Source organism: Mastigoproctus giganteus, chromosome 8 (genome assembly GCF_048544385.1).
Source record: "Mastigoproctus giganteus isolate SK-2022 chromosome 8, ASM4854438v1, whole genome shotgun sequence".
Classification (NCBI taxonomy): Eukaryota; Metazoa; Arthropoda; class Arachnida; order Uropygi; family Thelyphonidae; genus Mastigoproctus; species Mastigoproctus giganteus.
In genome coordinates this window covers 11,430,407-11,450,874 of record NC_143582.1, presented here as the reverse complement: position 1 = coordinate 11,450,874, position 20,468 = coordinate 11,430,407, and the positions used below count along the sequence as shown (strand labels likewise).

Below are 20,468 nucleotides of genomic sequence, written 5' to 3'. Positions count from 1 at the left end.
GAGTTTTGCAAGAACTCCTTATTGCTGATATTTGTCTTAATACATTCTTGTTATGTTTGTTCAACCATAGCATCTTGCTGGTGATTACTGTGAGCTCCCTTTTTTTTACTTTTTTGTTTTAAAAAAAAGTAAAACATTTTTAAATGCCAAGGTGAGTCGTTAGGCATATGTGTACACTGGACATGCATAAAGAAAGCTGTAACAAAGTTTATCTACCAGTCGAGGCGTTATTATTCAAAAAGTAAACTGGATAACATTTCTTCCTTTTGAATATCTACTGTTTTATTAACAAAGTATATAGTGGCATAGTATTTAGGGTTAGGCGCCACCTGTGGTTTCCCACATCCGTATGTACTCTGATGACATGCAGAACTACTGCATACGCCAGAAAAAGTAGTATCTGGTTTATGCAGTATTGTTGTTCTGTTGTCTCTGGCTACTTGGCCGCAGGGCCCCTAGTGGAACCCTACGTTGCCCGCCATCACCACTGGGAGGCTAGCCAGGCTGCCCTCATACTCTGGCCGATCTCTGCCTGGGCTTTCTGGATGGAGATCAAATTAAAAAAGTGTGGGGAGGGAGATAGTAGAAGTGGTGGAGTCAAAGTAGGCAAAAGGAGGAGAACGAGGAAAGAAGGCATCCTTCAGTTGAAAGAAGAGGTGGGAAGGGAGAAGTAGCAATCACCTCTGGTCTGGAAGCCCGCCGAAGGCCAGGGAAAGGAAGACAGCTTGCAGAACAAGGGAGGTCTGCAAAGTTGGGTAGGTGCAATGTTGAAGTGTGAGTTTGATTGCTATCAGTTTAGTGCCGTCATTCCCAAGAGCAAGATGTTCTGATAGTGGCCGGTGATGAGGCAAGAGCAGGTACGAGGAGAGATCATAGCTGTTTCAGGAACGGCTGGTGTGGATGTCTATATTGTTGGGGTCAGGCTTGGAAAGATGATACCAACGCCTTTTGAAGACTGCTGAGGCATATCTGCTAAAAACGCTTCTTTTGATTTTAACAGGTTGCTTTCCTGACTAAGTGTAGTTAAATTTATATCCAGTAACAGTTGATTATGTAGGTCCAGGTAGACCTACATAATCAGCTGTTACTTGGATATAAACAGGAGTGCGTTACGTGATGCCAGTTCTCCACATACACAATGGGCATCGTTTATAAGGACAACGTCCTGAAGTCCCTTTTTGGATGACCCATGTCCTGTCAGAAGAAAGGTAGTGTATAAATTAGGGAAGAACCAGCAAAGTGTTCGTTGAGGTAGGAGACACTAGGTAGAAATAGCTTGGTAGTTACTGCCTTTGGAATCATCCCAACGGATTTGCCAGAGGGAGAAAAGTTACTGCCAAGTTCGCCGGAGTTCTTGTTTCGGATCTGCATCGACAATAGTTTTTATCCCCAGGAATTCTGTTTCTTTGTTCTTTCTGATTACATGGGAAAGCCCCGTGAAGGGTGCTTGGAGGTCAAGGGTGATACCTGTTAATACTTGTAGTGCTGCAGTTGATCGTTCTACAAGCCCGAATCATTTTTAATAACATCAATCGTTGTATCTGCAGGATAACGTAACAAAGTATATAGTATATACACCCGTTACTAAATTATGACGACCCTATCCGTCATAGACTTTGCTGCATAAAAAGCCAAACAGCTATCTACTCTAGAGAAGTGGTAATTGGCATCTGGTCCTGCAAGATAAAGTAGCAGTTATGGTTCTTGACTGTCGCAGACATTCTCTCATAGGCCAAGCTGTGCTTGCTTCCTGGGAGTCTAAAACGTTGATGGAACTGATATTCGGATGACAGGCCAAGTGGACCTAATTTCGGCGAAATCCGGTCGGTCTGTGACAACAAATCCTCAGCTTGCACCTTCACGATGGTGGGATTTTAGTAATCCTAGGTATAATCCCCATGTACAGGTCCTGAAATACGGCACCTGTCACACTGTAAGTGATCACCTAGGGGCGAAACAACGTAAGCAGGGATCCAGGTGTTGCTTCCGCACAATACGGAGAGCCGACCGGGCTAGCCGAGTGGGTAAAGTACCTGCCCGGCAACCCAAAGGTCGCGGGTTCGATTCTCGCCTCGGGCTTGGATCAAAGTACTGCAAAAACCTTGGGAGGTGCAATATGGCCACAGAAGCCGATGCGCCAACAACTACCAAATCAAAAAAAAAAAAAAAAAAACAACACGGAGGAATGTTGCCCCTCTGTGTTACCAGGCAATACTATGTGGTAAATGACGCGCAACTGGTGCAATACCACCACTTTGCTTATTGGAAGCTTGCAGTGGTGGAACCCATGTTTAGTCTCCAGAGCCAAGCTCTGGCAAACCCTCTCCTATCGCTTCCATCATGCAGTACGGATTGACCTTTGAGGTTATGATGTACATCATGGCAAGATCCAATCTTCCTTGCATTTTGAGGGTACAGCTGTAAAACGGTGTTCGCAGGCCGGCCGCTAGTTAGTACACCGGACTGAGCCTATTGGTAACTCTCTAGGAGGCTTTCGAATCAGCTAGCGTATAATGTCGCTGCCTCTACTCTGCCAGATAGTTACTGCAGGAAGTCCGAGTAGTATATATGCGACGAGAATTGTCGAGGCCACGTTATATCAAAGATCTGGGTATATTCTTACCATGTGTACACCATATCCAAAAACTTCATACAGCATGGCCTCCCCCCACCTTTTCTTACTACTGAATACACTATGGATTGTCAAACTAATAGAATAAACTTATCTGCGAAAAGATCTAAACCTTCGAAACACTTGCTTCGTTTCACAAATATACAGTCTCAACTCTATTCACTCAACTTTCGTTCTCTGAAATATCTTCTTTCATCTTTTCAACCTATGCACGGTACTAAGTACGATAGGTTCTTCGTGTCTGGGATTTTCATAAAAAGATAAAGTAGCAGTTATAGGACGTAGTGAAGATATCGCGGAGTTTCAGAAGATCATTAGTGTGGGAGCTCGGGCGTTACCATATCCGAAACGGCATGTCCTGTTGGTTGCTCACGGCCCACTGTGGTTAAGCGTACAAAGAATGGTGTCGAACGGGTTAAACCACCTCCCGCCGACGGAACGGCAAAGGATTACGAAGGTTGATGTTCGTGGTAAGCATTGATCTTTCCTTTAAGATGGCGCAGCGTAAAACTTGCCTACCGGGCTAGCCAGGTAGGTAAAGTGCCTGCCTGGCAACCCAAAGGCCGCGGGTTCGATTCCCGCCTCGGGCTTGGATCACAGTAAAATGCAAAAACTTTGGGAGGTGCAATATGGCCATAGAAGCTGATGCGCCAACAACTAACAAAAAAAAAAAAAAGCGTAAAACTCGCTGCACCGTCGAAGGGTGCAACGCGTTTTACTAGCTCAGTGGCAGGTCACTGTGCGACAGTTGACATCGCAAGAAAATATGGGGAATGCACGAACAAGATCTCATATGACGACGCGCTGAGCACTTAGTTGTGGGGATTCCACAGCAGACAACCCAAGAGAGACCTCTCCTCACCACTGATCATCGACGGCGAACGCTGTGGTGTCAACAATACGCTGGTTGGACACAGGATCACTGGAAACGACTGTACTAGTCGGAAGAGTCCAAATGCCTGGTGCAAACACGCCGACGCACCCCTTCGTGTGTGGCGTAAGCAAAAAGTCCACGGACTAGTGTTGCTTGCATGCATGGTTCCCGCTATTCAGGTAGGTGGTGGTTATGGGGTATCTTTTGCTGGCAAGACCCGGAACCCCTGATGAGTATGGACCAACGTTTAATGAAGTCTGTTTTCCCTGACTATGGTGGCCCCTAGGCGTTTGCCTATCTCCACATAATGTCTTTCTGATGGAATATAGAATCTCTGTAAAACGAGCCTGACATAGTATTGTATGTGTTACTGCATGTATTGTACCACATGTTTATGTTAGCCACTTTGCCACCAGGGAGCAGCTAGCACTTAATTATCTGATTCCTTGTGCTCAACGTCGGCACGTGGAGCCAAGCCTGTACCAGTAGTCTGTGCTGTAACGCACCCTGCCCCCAGTTGGTGTGTCATACCGTTGTATGTCAGCAATCCCGTACCCAGGTTCCCACACCTAGGTACTAGCAAACACACACAACTTAAGTTGTGACATCCTGTACCTAGGTACCAACTAAAAAAAAATACTGGTGATGTTTACCGGCGTCTCTTAGGAGACGATGTGCACCTTGCTATGTTGCATCTTTTTTTTCCGGACAGAAACGGTATCTTCCAAGACGATAATGCGCCGTGGCATCTAGCCCGCACTGTGCACTAATGGTCTGAGGGACACAGTGAACATATCGCCCATCTTGATTGGCCTCCAAATTTGCCTGACCTTATTGGAAATTGTGAACACCTGTGGGATGGGGAAGTGGGGCGTATTGACACGCAACCGTTATCTATTTCGACACTGGAAAACTTTGCATGTAGCATGACCGCAGATCCCTACCCTACGGGCGTCTTCAGACATGTAATTGATTCAATGCCTAGGGGAATAGCGGTTGTTATTGGTGCGAACTGTGCGGCCCAACACGGTATTAGCTAGGTGGTCATAATTTACTGTATGTGAACGATTCTTATTAGTTATAATTTAAAAATATGAGAAATTAAGGTAAAAAAAATTGCAAAAGTCTCTTGCACATGTGTAGTATCCGCATCTTCTCTGTGGTTGAAGTATTGCAGAGTCATCTTGACAGGAGTGCAGTTATATTGCTCTCAACAGGATGGCTTTAAGATGTGATACTGATCGATATGATTATCTGCTCTGAGGTGGGCACAAAGGAACTGGAAACTAGGAGGATGGACTGGAAAATGGCAAAGAGACGTTTAACATAGCAAGTTACATCACCATCCTAGAAAAACGTAACATTTCAGTAGCAATAAATTCAAGTAATTGATAAGAAAAAGACCTTTAGATAATTGTGCAGTCCAACATGCAGTTTTTGCTCTTATTGCTACACAGTTCGTGGGAGTCTTTCGATATGCAGTAATTTTGCCAGCAGGACAGAAGAACGTGGTTAGGTCACGTCTTGAATATCCATACAAATTTTAAAACTTTATTAAGAAGGCAGTACTTGAAGATGCTGATATACAAGAAAACTTGTTAATCTCTATGATGATCAACTTGGATGCAGGGCACTACCAATGGAAATGTTTCTACTTTAATAGAATCTTGGCTCTCGCTGCCGATACAGTGGATAAGGTCACATTATCACAGTTTCTGAAATGTCTAGGTTCGAGTCCTCTAGACGGAAGAGTTTTTTTTTTTTTTGGTCGAGTCAGATCTGAAGTTTTTCTTGTGCATCCCAGCTCTCTTCAGTCTAAAAATTCCACTGTTTTGTTTTCGCGTGTATGCTAAAGGCAACTAATGCCACGAGGTGTGGATATACTGAGTCTATAAATTACGTGTATTCTGTGATCTTTTGCGGTGCTATAGGCCAATAACTTTCGTTTCCTTATGACAGATGGTATTCCTTGTATGTTCCCGGAAGAATGACAAATTCCTTTTATTCTCTCTATCTTGGTGATAGCGCACATACATCCTTCCTTTAGTAAGGAGCTGTATGAATTGCACTCTCATGGGTTACAACGATCGCGTTATCAGTCTACACGCTACTGAACCTGCTCGATCGACACGGTGTGAAGGGCAACATGGTTCAAATAACACGGAGTCGTGCTATGGACATGCGAGTGATGCAGCACTGTTCCAGTCAGTGGATGAGTAGCAACAACATGCGAGGGGGCGTTAAAGTTTTTAGCCCAATATAGATCGCAAAGGTTTTCGTGAGACAATATTGTCAATGTTCTGCATATCTTGTGCGTTCACAGTAAATTTCAGGTTTGTAACTATATTCTTCCTCTTTACAGATGGTATTGAAGTGTGGAAGGTGACTGTTGATGAAATCAAGCACCATGCGTTTGTGTACCTTCATTTAAAGAGAATGTCACCGAAAGAAATTCGTGAAGATATGCAGCAAACAGGGGAATCTTGTCCTTTATCAGCCATGATCAAAAACTGTTGCGGAATTTAAGCATGGACGAGACTGTTGAAAATAGATCCCGCAGTGAGAGGCGTGTTACCGTGTCGACACCTCCAAATCTCCATGGCATTTATGACCCGATCAATGAAGACCGTAGACTAACATTGAAGCACATTGAGACAACATTCAACATCGCCCATGGGCGGGCTGACAATATTGGCGTGAATGTTTTAGGAATGAAGGGTTCCTAAAGCACTGAATGCAAATCAGAAGCACGGAAGGGTGAGGTGTTGTAATGAGATCGTGCAGCATTTTGAAGTGCCAATGAAGCTCAGTTTTGGGAGTACTATGCACTAATGAATGCACCACTTCGACCCGGAAACAGGGGAAGAATCCCTCTTCCCCTCCCAAAATTTGAGTGCAGAAGTCGGTTGGAAAAGCCACTTCTGCGGTGCTGGAGGGATCATTGTTAATTTCCTGGAACGAGGTACAAACTCTCAGTGCTAGGTGTTTGTTATTCTAACCTACGGAGACGTTTCCGCGAGGAACTGAAGCTCAAGAGACGCAGGAAATTGGCCAGAGGAGTCATCCTGCATCAAGACAATGTACCAGCGTACACAGCGCGTGGGACTCGGGAAACACTGCGTGACTGTGAGTTCGAGCTATTACAGCACCATTATACTAATCGGATTTGGCTCCATTGGACTATTCTATATTTTCAAATCTCAAAAAGCAGTTGAAAGGATAAATTCAACAATGACAATGCTGTGATGGATACTCTCAACTGGTTTGTGTTAGTCTTCTGAATTTTACTTGAGTGGGTTCCGAAAGTTAGTGGATCGTGCCAGAAAGTGTCAAGACCGGGGTAGGGGACTGAGTTGAAAAATAAATGGGTTTTCACAACTTTCCAGTATTCCTATGAGAATCTAGGAACTTTAACTTTCCTTTTTATGTTGAGTAAAATTTAACTAATTGCTGTCTGGTTCTGATTGTGGGGATATTCTTTGTACAACCGGCTGTCTATTTGGCAAGAGGCAATCTGAGAACAAACTGATGTAACATTTCTTAGCTTGAACTTTGTTCGTAATGAAGAGTTCTTAGGACTAGATTTCCGAGAAATCCTTCGAAGGGCGTGTAACGTTATCTTGTATATGCTATTTGAAAAACGAAGACATAGAAAGGACACTTACATACAGACTTTCTGTAAGAATAAACTTCATTTAATTAATGAAATATGTAAATTGTACGTTTCGAGTTTTTTTTTTTTTTTTTTTCTTCCATGTCTCTTCCTTAGTGAAATAACTAGTTTCAAAATTGAAGTGCTGGAGTATTTCTACAAATAGATCATAGTATAGTACTCTAATATCAATGGTTATATGGTATACACAGCCGTTATTTGAAGTTAACGCAAAAGCTTATTCAGAAAAAAATAATTTTTTTTTTTTTTAGCCTGCTTTTAGCAAAATGGAAAGCGGGCTTATAAGATCCCCCACTTCCAAATTATTGTACAAACTAAATTAGCCTTGACCAGAGATTTCCGTGTGGAAAACGAAAATAATTCCTAGTCTTTTAGGACACCAAGCTGTTTTCTAGAATATCAAGTGAACATCCATGTATGTTTGCATAGATTGAGAATACACATTCTCTAAGCATCCCTACTCTTTCTCCTAATAGAAAACGAGTTTAAGTTAAATGGTTCAAGACAGTAACAGCATCTTTGGGGGTATGCTAGTATACACAGCTGGGACATCAAAACCGACACGGACGTCCTGTTCATTCAAGGTCGAAGCGTTTTAAGCGATGTAGTGAATCATCCAAGTTAATGGAGTTTGAATTTCTGGGAATGTGGTTTCTTAGTATTCTTTAAATTCGAGTTTCCTTATCTACGTGTAGGTGAAAATAATTCAGATGCTTTCTGTTCATGCTACCATAAGTGTTTTGATTCTTAAAGGACCCGATTTAGGTTGTTATATCGCACTCCACATACTAGGTCTGATCATGGCGAAACCAGTTTACTTCATGAGCTAATGAGACCTCTTTCAAGGTAGCCTTACCACCATGGACACGCCTATGCCAGTTTCCTTTTTCTCTCTTTGGGCTTCCGATATAACAACCGGTTCGCTAACTGCTCATCACATAGCTCATTGTCTTCTTGGACTCGGTCAGCAATCCAAAATGTAACACGCTCGCGCGACTTCGTGGTCTGGTAGACTGCCCATGTCAGTTAATTAAATCCTTTACATTTTTTATAAATTGTACGCAAGCAGAAGATCGAAAATTTATTTGCCAATAGACGTGAAGAGTTTGAATTCAATGTTTAAATCACCTGCTTCAAGATATCACATTCATAATACGTACTTGGATTCATATCCTCCGCTTAGTCTAAAATGCTACCACGTTGTCACTTATCAAAGCGTTTCTTTCACTTTGGGTTATTATATCTGAAAGGGATTGGACTATTTTCATCTGCAAAATTAGAGGAACATCTAACAACTTCGACTGCTGTTTTTATAACTAACTGAATATCAAAGTTTTAAAGAAATTTCCACATGGTTTTAAATTAGGTTTGTTGGTAAGTCGTTTTTTTTTTTTTTTTTTTTCAAACTTGATTCGACCATTTCCATATCGTAACTTTTCTGAATTCCTTGTTATATGCTGTTGGTACTGACTTGGTTAAAAAAGTAAATTTTTATCCCGAATTACAATAATCAATTTAAAACTTCTGTAGAAAAAGTACAGACACCTGACAGAAATTAGTCATCTGTGCAATTAAAATGTGTAATTTGTCATTCAGCACAAATTTCTTCATGGACCCTTGTTGGTAGGGGCCAATCCATAGTCAGCTAGACCCTTTAAATAGTTTATCAGTATTACCCTATTCTGGAAAGAATTGAACCCGTAATTCATGTGCATTACATGGATGCTGTTATATCTTTACTTTCCATTCAAGATAATCCGATATGTTCTCAATGTATTTAAATCTGGTGACTTGGCTGGCCAACTAAATACCCTGCCGTTCTTTCTTGTTTCTCGCGCTAGTTTAAAACAGATGCCCTTAACCAGGATAGTTGTCTTGGAATAGAGAAGTATCGAAATCATGTGCCACACAAATTCTCAGTAAAAGTTACTACTACTACATTATCCAGAATATTTGTTTAGCCAGCTTGGTTCATTCTGGTTGGTATTTCAAGTAGGGAACTCAGTTCATAGTAGTGAACGCATCATCTCCCACTTCAAAGCAGCACTGAACACTTTGTATGGCATCTTTCACACACATTGCATTGAAGGCCTCATTGCTCTCCTGTGAATTAGGTGACTGGCATCATTAGAGTATAGGTAAATTTTAGATTCGTTAGACCACATCACAGCTTTCCATTTAACAGTCCAGTTTTTTTTATGCCTTTTGGCTTATTATAATAGCCAAGTTTTTTTTTTTTTTTTAATGCGTAGCTAACATTGGTCTTTTCGGGGAAAACTGTCCTAGATATTAGTGATGCAGTTCTCTCCCAGAAATCAGTTGAGGCTCTTGGTTCTGTATGCAGTAGATCTTTTCTTGTTTGAATATATATATTTGTTCAATGGATCGCGATATTCGTCAGTGATCACAATACTACTACTACCTGCTGCTGATTTCGACTTACACCATTAAAATCTCGGACCGTTTTTGGATCACTAGAAAATTCAGTTCATTTTTTTTAACAGGATTACTTTACCTACGAAGTGCTGCCACTCACTGACATCTTTCTCCTGCACTCCGTCTTTCGTGGTGGAATCCCAGACTGCTTCAGTGACCGCTGCTGCTTATATTAACCTTAAATAGCGGAAACAGGTTAACCTTATATTCTAATTTCAGTGCTGCAAGCAAACAACCGTAAAATAAACACGTATACAATCTGTTTATATCATAAGTGACTTTTGTCCGATATCTGTATTTCATCAGCAAAAAAAAAAAAAAAAACCACCTGTCCATCCCTCAAATCTGTCTAATGCTTCCTTGAATTTATTCAAACTGCCCACTTTCGCAGCAACAGATAGAGGTTTGCTACAACAATCGACTACTCGCTGTCAGAAGGTAAATTTCTGTACATCTATCCTGCAACCATCTTTCCTCAGTTCGAATTTATGCCCTATCATGTGTGAAGCCTGAACAAGAGAAAGAATGTTATCAGCATTGAACTTGCTCAATCCATTCAAAGCCTTAAATACCTCAGTCAGATCAGATCACCTTGCATGTGCCTATTTTGCAAATGCTGCCATTTGCAGAACTGAAGCTTTTCTTGTTAAGACCACTCACTCTTCTGTTTCCTTCACTAATCTCTTTGCCGCTCTCTGCGCCCGTTCCAGCAGATCTACATCCATCCTAAAATGAGGGTTCCAGACCTGTGTGCAATACTCAAGATGTGACCTAACCATTACTTTGTATAGGAGTCTTATGTGGAACAATATCGAAAGCTTTTCTGAAATCCAAGTACAGTATATGATTTTTTTTTTCTTCTCACAATCTGTTTGTTTCTTTATTACTACATCGTGGTATCCAATCAGATTGGCCAGATATTTTTCCCCTTAATAAATCCATGCTGTGACTGCAGTATAGCTGTATTCCTGTGTAGATGGCCCTTCATTACTTCTTTTAACCAGTGACCCCATTATTTTTCCTGGAATAGAAGTTAAGCTAACAGGTCTGTAATTACTATTTCTTTAAAACTAACTTTAGTATTACCACTTAGTCCATCTCAAATTAAAGTAGAACTCGATATCATCAAGTGCTCATTAAATTAGGATTGATTGGAAACGTCTTATCAATGAAAAGCATTGATACGTGTTGGTAATGGAATACCCAGTGGTATAATGTAGTCCAAGCAGTTGATGCGCCTAAAACCAATGATGAAATCCAGAAATTTTCTGTAACCAGTAATGGTAATATATTCTTTTGTCCCCTCCATGTTTAATCATTAGCATTTTTGGGACAAAAAACAGGATTCATCATTTGGTTTATTCGAATGAAGTTAGCCATTTGCTCAGTGAAGAATCCATTGCGGGAAGATATTTTTAATGAGCATTTGGTTTAGATTCATCAGATAATAGGACAGCCTTTTCACTGTTTGTCTGTATTTTGAATTTCTCAATACAGACCCTAGGAGGATTGTTATTTCAAGCACAAGGTTAATAGCTTTGGCGTCCGTTCTTTTTTTTTTTCCTGCATAAAACAGTTGAGATCCGGTTTAACCGTAGCCTTTTCACTAAACACAGGCACATGCTCCCTAGTAGGGCCTACATCTATACTGGAACATTTTAAGTGTGACAGAAAACTGTACTTTCTGAGTAGTGTGCTCACTATCGTAAATCCAAGAGTTAAATATCTATTGACAGCTTTACCCCCGGATTTGTGGAGTTTCCCTCTCCACCATTCGCTAATTAAAGACCGCTTTAACAAACAAGGTCACCTTGACTCTTCAATTTTTAAAGATTTTAATGTGATGCAGTGTTGCAATAACTTGCAGCATTGGTAATCGTCAGACAAACAGGTATTTAACTGTGGAATTCCCTCATCACCTCCGAAATTTATTCTAGGTGATATGCCGTTGGAATTGGTCGATAAATGCAGAAGGATGGGATGGATTTTTGTGACGATCCGATGAGAAAATGAGTCATCTGGAATCGGCGAGGTTTTGTGATTCATCGTTTGATTGCATTTCCCCCCACGAGATAGGCGATTCTAATCGCACTGTTTCTCACGAGAGTGCACCTGTCTTGCAAATAGGGGAAAATCAAATGGTACTTACGGTGTTTAGACAAGCACTTACATACACTTTACAGTGATGCATGCACGTGGCAAATTCAGTTTTTATTTATTATTATTCTAACAAATAAATAAATTCTAATGTAGTAAACATTCTTTTATGTTGTACTGTATTTCATCCATGTATATTCATGTTGAAATGGGATTGCGTGACTTAATTCTATTTGTATGTGTTCAGACGACATACGTGCAATTTGAAGTATCTGTATTTTTGGAATGGAATAATTTTAATATAAATTGGCGTAATTTATTAATTCATTTTTTAATGCAAAAGAAAATTAAAAGATACTTTATGAAGTGGAGCTAAAAAAGAAAATAGAACGGCTTTCATTTAATTTTAAAATAAAACAGCAATGCCATGACTTTCTGAACAGCCCCATTCTTTTGGTCACTTTGCTAACTTTTTTTTTATTGTGCAGATGTTTTGGTCCACTTATGACGCAATTTATTTTCTCTCATGTTAACGCAAACCATTCAGAAACTCTTGGTTAGCAACAAACAACCATAAGGTTAAAAAGAAAAAGAAATGGAACTCGATATTGTAACAGAGTAAGATTTTCAAATGGTAGTGCTTTACTCCTCGGGTGGGCGTGAAGATAGGACTGTGAGTATTGCCTGATGATGCTGCCCCAGCTGTTAAGTCCAAGTGTCATCTGTTTTTGAATTTCTCCTGCAAATACACGGAAGTACAGTGCTTCTTGGCTGACGTGTGAGATATTTGGCGTTGCTGATGGTCACGAGATGCATTGTCTCCCAGACACCTGTTAGACTAACGGTTAGGTCATGGAGGTGGTACTGTGTGGAGAATACTTGACTACTTAGTAGTGTGAGCAGCACGAAAGACCCTTTTGTTTATTAGGTCATGAGCTTTTGATTTACATCACAATTAAGGGAAATTGTATTATGACACCAGATGTTCGATTGGCAGGGCATGTTTGGATTTGCAAATACAAAATGTATTGTGCGAAGGGGTTGTCAAAATGGCGGTTATTTTTTACACCCATCTCGTTGGCTTCTGTCAGCCACACGGAGAACGGCCTCCGCATTTACGAAACATCTTAATATAGTAGTGCTCCAATTTGTCAGCCGCTTGGAGAAGGCCTGGGGATACTGAAAGACTTGTGCGCCCTGGTATAGTCAGAGTTTCAACTGAAACATCTATCTTTTATGAAAATGCCTATCGTTAAGCAGTAGTAAAAAAAAAAAAAAAAAAAAAAAATACATTAATACAAGTATGTCACCCCATGAAGAGATACTGTTACCAGCTGTTGACTACAACTTCGAGAGTCAGTATTTGTTTTGAAAAATTCGTAACCCTACAAATTCTCGGTTCATTGGTAGGGTGACCAATGATCCTGTTTAACGGGCGGCCCATTTTTGTGAAATCTCACTGCAGTTGTCAGATTTTACAATTATAAAAAAAAAAAAAAAATACGAAAAATAAAAAAAAAAGTTTCTCCTATTAAAAAATTAACTGCCTCTTGCATATTTTATAATCTGACGTCATCAAACATGTGGTATAACCCTATTCGTAACTGTTGATTTTGCCCCGTGTTAATGTGTTGCGCAACTGGTAATATTTATTAAATTACCAGGTATTTACAATACCTCGGGCATTATCGATCTGATGTATTATAACCTTTTAATGAGACTTACTGCCCTTTCCAATTTTAGAAAACTGATGCTCTGTAGATAACTTGCCTATACTGTTTTTTTTTTTCCATTTCTACGTTGGCCGTGACCTTCGTTTCATTTAAACAGCTTCCAGCCAGTGCAAGACGTCACTCTACGTATATATCATCACTTGAATGTCCCTGGATTTAACTGCCACTTTTGAATAGCTTGAGGCCATGCGAGTAAAAACAGAACACACTTCAACTCATTAACACACGGTTGGTTCTTACAAACGCCGTTATGGCGTCGTGATTTTTATTGGTTTGACGGTTTTTTTTTTAATTTAAAACTAAGCTGCAGGAATGTAACCGACGTACTTTACTTGACACTTGTCCAGTGTGCTAAATAAAAATAATATATTCATAGTTACTTTTGATAACAGTTTACAGTACCACTTAATGTACAAATTGTATCACCCAGGAAAGTTGAAATATAATTTGTACCTGACCACCAAATATGGAGGATGCGGAAAGGTCAGGGAATGACCACCGCATATCCCTGGAGCAATATGGCCTTAGTTGCTAATGCTCCTAAAAACTAACAATTTGTATAATGCCATGACAACGAGTTTCTTAAGGTGTGTCAAGTTCCAAAATGAATTTTAACCTTATTTTTAAACAGTCTGCGATTCCTACATTTCTAAATTTAATGCCCTGCCAAGGAACAGCAACCTTGACAGAAGATTACTGTAGTTGTGGTCCGAATTGGTTTGCAGGATTAAATAAAAAGTTTCGTTGTTAAAATGTATTCCAAAATATTCTTATCCAGATTTTTGCTAAAGAGAATTGAGAGCATAACAAACAATCCCTATTAATTGACATGGATTAGTTCCATTGCATCATTTTTATATGTAAATGCATAAAATGATCTACCAAGGTTGATGATCAATTAAAATGATTTGGCATTTTAATTCTCATAAATATCTTTGTAATGAGTTGCCATGGTATTGCACTGCCTCGAAATAAGTAATGCTTTACTGATGGAGAAGACTCCATTGGTGAAGTGGCTGGTGCCATCACCCAGATGGCACCATTTCAAAGCTTTTTGGCTTCTTCAGTGGGTGGGCAGGCAAATAAATAACAGTAGTCTTCTCCACTGGTGAAGTGTTATTTGTTTGAGGGAGTGCAATGCCATGGCAACTTGTTTTGAAGGTATTCACAATATGAGGTATAATTAAAATGATGCCAATTCATCTATCTTGGTAGATTGATCATTTTATGCATTTACAATGTATAAAAATGATGCAAATGCACCAACCCATATGTCAGCAAACTCCTTCAGAGTCTAGGCAAAAATGTCCTTTAATCTATCTATTTATCTGTGTGTGTCTACATTTGCATTAGTAGAGACATGATGCAAGAAAGCAAGCTTATGCTGCATCAGTCAAAAAAACACCTTCCACTTCACCCCTCCTTTCGTTCCAACTACCTGTCCAGCTGAGCCTTAAATTTATTTAGGCTATCAACTTCCACAACAAGGAATGGAAGTCTGTTCCACCAATCTGCTGGCTAAAGGCAAATTTCTGCATACATCTATCCTACATCTGTCTTTCCTCAATTTGAATTTATGCCCTCTCAGGCAGATTATTCTGAGCAAGAGGAAGAATCACATCCGCATTGAGCATGCTCAAACCATTCAAGGCTTTGTACACCTCTATCAGATTGCCTTGCCGGTGCCTAGTCTCCAGACACTGTAATTTGCAAAACTTAAGCCTTTCTTCATAAGAGCAACCCTTTGTTTCATTCACTAATCTTGTTGCCCTTCTCTGTACTTGTTCTAGCAGCTCTACATCCTTCTTGAAATGAGGCTTCCAGACCTGTATACAGTACTCAAGGTGTGGCCTGACCATTGCCTTATACAAGAGAATAATCATCTCCTTATCCCTGCTAGAAAAATTCCTGTTTATCATTGACAAGACACCATGAGCTACTCTTGCAGCCTGTCTGCACTGCTCAGAGAACTTCATATCTGCCTGCACAATTACCCCCAGGTCCTTTTCATTCTCTAACACTGTCAGTGTAGTGCCACAGAGTTGATACATTTCTCTGGGATTGCTGTTTCCCATATGTAGTACTTTACCTTTGTCAATGTTAAACTTCATTTGCCACCTCTCAGCCCATCTGCTCAACCTTTCCAGATCATAGCATCAGTAGTGTCCTTAACAACCCTGCCAACCTTTGTATCGTCTGCAAACTTGGACATTAAGCTTGATATACCATCATCAACATTATTTATAAATACAGAGAACAATGGACCCAACACTGAACCCCGAGGGACTCCACTAATAACATTAGTCCACAATAAGCAGTGTCCATTGATTACCACTCTGTCTTCTCCCCCTCAACCACCCCTTTATCCATAGCAGCAATTTGCCTTTAATGCCATACTGCTCCAATTTGTGTAGCAGTCTTCCATGTGCAACAGTATCAAAAGCCTTTCTAAGATCCAAGTATATAATATCAAAGTTATTCCCTGCATCCAGTTCTTTTGTGACTGCATCATAGTAACCAATCAAATTGGTCAGGCAAGACTTCCCCTTAACAAAACCATGCTGTGTCCGAGCTATAACTGAAGTCTTGTCTAGATGATCCTGCAGTGCTTCTTTAACCAGAGCCTCCATTAATTATCCTGGAACAGAAGTTAAACTCACAGGTCTATAATTACTTGTGTCAGCCTTTGATCCTCCTTTGTGAATTGGGGTCACATTTGCACATCTCCAGTCTATGGGTACTTCCCCTCAGTCCAAGGAAACTCATAATTATGGCTAATGGTTTGCTTACTTCCTTTGCTTCCTCCTTTAATATAACTGGATAGATCCCATCCACCCCAGGTGCATTGTGTTTATCTTCAACAACTTCTCCTCCACTTTACTCAGTTATTACAAGATTATCTAGCTTACTGCCAGAGTTGAATACACCTCTGGCATTCCCCTCGCTGAATAACTTCTCATGTGTGAACGTCGATGCAAAATATTCATTTAGTTTGTCAGCTAACTGAGCAGAATCATCAACAGTTGAACAATCGATATCAAGTGGACCAATCTGATTCATCCCCTTCTTTCTAGAGTTTACATAAGTAAAGAACTCTTAGCTGTTTTTCTTTGCATCCCTTGCCAAAGATTTCTTGTAATCTGCCTTTGCCTGCCTAACTTCCTTTGTAACTTGGTTACAGATCAACTTGTATCTATCATAGGCTTCTGTGTCATGTGTTAATTTATGTATCCCATGCATTTTTCTTCTCTGCCATATGTCTCATTAGTTCATCTGACATCCATTTAGGCCTAAACCTTGAACAATATTTCTTAGTTGGTATGTAAAGCCTAGTAGCTTCCAAGATAAGTTCTTTGAATGCTTCCCATTTTGAATTTGCTGTTGGTAACATCATCAGTTGGTCCCACTGTATAGAATCTAAGTACTGTCTCAGACCATCGTAGTTGCCTTTACAAAAGCAATAACCCTTCCCTTTACCCCTGATGGTAGTGTTTACCCCTTTGAGTAAATCCCATTTCAGCCCACTGTGATCACTGCCATCTAGTGGTTCCTTTATCTGCAGATTCTTAATGCATGAAGAATCACTACTGATAATCAGATCAAGAGTATTACTCCCTCTAGTTGCCTCTCGAACATGCTGCTGTAGAAAAACACTTATCCAATAAATCCACAAAAGCCTTGCTAGTGTGTGAGTGACCAACCCACAAATTCCAGTCAATATCTGGGAAATTTAAAATCTCCCATTATAAGACTCTGATTTACTGGCCCACTCTATTTCCCTGTACAGTTTCTTATTATACTCATCAGAGTCATTAGGCCTGTAGAAAGATACTTTAGAGACCTGCCCAGCAGTCTCTGAAGTATCCTGCATCTTGTTTTTCAGGCTTCTGCTCATTCCAATATAAGCGGTGCAAGAATCACTTTCACCTCTGCCAGTGCCTACTGTTAATCTATTAGTCCTTGTATCCTCCCCAAGCTAGTAGTTTTCCAACCCACCTAACACTGCCTCGATAGCATCAGCAAATATTCTTGCACCCTTTCTATTTAAGTGTATCCCATCCCTGTATAAGCAGTTTCTCCTGTTAACAAGTACAGACCATGCTGAAAAAAATTCTACTCCTTGAGCCTTGCACAATCTTTCCAGGGCCAAATTGATTGACAAGGCTCTCATATACTCACTCCTATCGTGTCTGAGCAGAATTGCAGACACTTTCAAATTCAACCCTAATTCACGGCTTTTTTTTCAACAGCGACCTGTACTTTTTAAGTAATTCTGCCGGTCTCCTCTTAATATCATTAGTATCAACATGTAGAACTATATCACCTTTTGTGCCCTTAAAAGATATCCGCTCTATAACGTCATCAACCTTTGCCCCTGGCAGACATACCCTGGTCCTGTTCCACCTATTCTTTTTACAAAGCATGTTCCCCGTTTCCCTGACTATAGTCACCAACAACTACTAGTTCCTATGGGACCTGCACATTCTGCCTTGGGGGTTGCTGCTGTGTTGCGTGATGACCAATTGCAGGCTCTGGCATTGATGTGGGCAGCTGAGAGCTTGATGGGTCCCTCAATTTAGAACCTTCGTGGGTATCCACCCTGCCCTTCAAGCTCTCATATAAGCCCATAACAATGCTAAGTTGTCGCCTGATTTCGTTACGCTCCTTTCATCGCACACACAGACATCCCCCCCCCCATGGCAATATCATATATATATATATATAGAGATTTGTATGCATTACTTGAGGGGTGTGATAAGGTCCATAACCCCCCCATAATAGTCCCTTCAGCTAGTGTTTTGATAAAAGCTACCCAAGCCTTTTGTTTCTTAGAACACTAATTAGCTGCTTCTTTATCACCATCCTAAATGTAGTTTAGGTTGGCAAAATGGTCCTGAATAAACCAGGAGGGCATTTCTAAAATCCAGGTAAAAAAACCCGGACCATTTTGCCAACCTAAACTACATTTAGGATGGTGATAAAAGAAGCAGCTAATTAGTGTTCTAAGAAACAAAAGGATTTTTGGAAATGCACTTCCTTTGCTCTTCATTAATTTTTTAAAATTATTTAATAAAATTAATTATAATTCATTTTAATTATAATAACAGTAGTATTCATAATGGAAGCACAGATTGCACTGAGTTCAAGTTATACCTCAATAAAATATTGACTGTTAGGAGCCAATGCACTCTGATATAGGAGTTAACTCATTTGACCCTTAAAATATTTGGAGCTTAAGGCCCAAAATTTGAGCAATGCCAAAATTTGGTGGCCTTGGGTCCCTTGGACAGATTTTTCAGGTTTGATGGAAGGAGGGACTTGAACAACAGTGGTTATATTTTGAGGCTCCACTGCCTTGGGCCCTAGAGAAACTGTGCCACTGTACCTTGTTAAATTTGATATTGCTGTGCGCACTTGCTAAAGGGAAAACCTGTAACAAGTGTTTATATAGTATTAGTATAGGCATATGATGCAAGCTTATGCAGCATCAGCCAAAAAAAAAAACAAACAAAAAAAAACTGCTCCCATTTCACCCCTCCATTTGTTCCAAATACCTGTCCAGCTCAGCCTTAAATTTATTTAGGCTATCAACTTCCACAACAAAAGATGGACATCTGTTCCACCAATCAACTACCTGCTGGCTAAAGGCAGCATTTCCACACGTCTATCCTACAACTGTCTTTTCTCAATTTGAATTTATGCCTTCTCAGGTGATTATTCTGAGCAAGAGGAATGCCATCAGCATTGAGCATGCTCAAACCATTCAAGGTTTTATACACCTCAATCAGATCCTCAAGTGCCTAGTTTCCAGACCCTAATCTGCAAAACTTAAGCTTTTCTTTGTAAGAGCAACCCTTTGTTCCATTCACTAATCTTGTTGCCCTTCTCTGTACTCATTCCAACAGCTCTACATCCTTCTTAAAATAAGACCTCCAGACACTGTATAGACAGTGTTATATGCCATGAATTTTCATGGAAGAGTGACAAACCATATTTCTTTGATAACAATGTATATAATAGACTGGCATACCAGACCTGGATTATGGATCAGTTGGAAATCTGTCCTATGGAATGAAGCATCATACTGCATGCTCTTCCAGTCTGATGATGTATTTGGATAAAGGTATTTCAATTCACCTTTCACAAGTGTTTTTTTTTTTTCTGTTTTTGTATTAAGTTTTTTATAAGTGGCATGCAATTGTGTGGGGGAAAAAAAAGCAAAATGTTCTGTATCACTTCCAGAACATCCTTTATAGCCTAAAAATCATCTTCCCCAAATCCCAGAAACTACTGTCATATTTCATATGTGAATTTGGAATGCAAATCAAATTGATATGCTTTTTTTTTTTAGTATTTTCAAATTATGGATATGAGACTATCATCATATTGGCTGTGTAACACTGCATTTGCAAGATGTATCTGCTTGTTGGAGAGAGGTGATGGTGTCACTTTTAAGAATAGATGTGTTACTACCAATTTCTAAAGTTTTATTTTTATACCAAAATGTTATGTACTCATAAATCTGCTTTTTGTATGTTGATATATTTGTACTAATATCAACTTTCAGTTAACTTAAATGCTTGTTTTTTTTCATTTTGCAGATTTACTTCATTGTACCAATGAACCAAATGTGTCTATACCTCAACTGGCAAACCTACTCATTGAACGTACACAGCAAACTAGTTGGGTGGTGGTTTACAAAGCACTAATCACAGTGCACCACTTAATGTGTTATGGAAATGAGGTAATGTGCCTACAACTTTTTTTTTTTTTTAAAGATTATTAAGCTACATTCAAAGAACTTTGTTATTTAGCCTGAGCATTAAGTTGGTGTAACATTTCCATTACATTTATCAGTAGATATTATGGAAAATTACTAGATAATTCATGACAGTGGTCCTCAGTCCTTCACTGCTGGGCTACTGTGGTATTTAGAGATAGAAACTTCAATTTTTTTCAAAAAGTTCCATAATAATTTTTAGTTGTGTACAAATAAAACCTGAAAGTGTTCAATCACTAATC

General features: G+C 39.8%; 1 protein-coding gene across 6 annotated transcripts in view; it reads left to right on the top strand.

Annotated features, from left to right (window-relative positions):
• Positions 1-20,468, top strand: part of LOC150081248 (phosphatidylinositol-binding clathrin assembly protein LAP-like) — a 325,729-nt gene that overhangs the window by 86,295 nt on the left and 218,966 nt on the right. For all 6 annotated transcript variants that reach the window (XM_090379536.1, XM_090379532.1, XM_090379535.1 and 3 more), the window contains exon 2: positions 20,048-20,190. In XM_090379536.1, the coding sequence (XP_090235662.1) occupies positions 20,048-20,190 (143 nt within the window). The remainder of the gene's footprint in view (positions 1-20,047; positions 20,191-20,468) is intronic.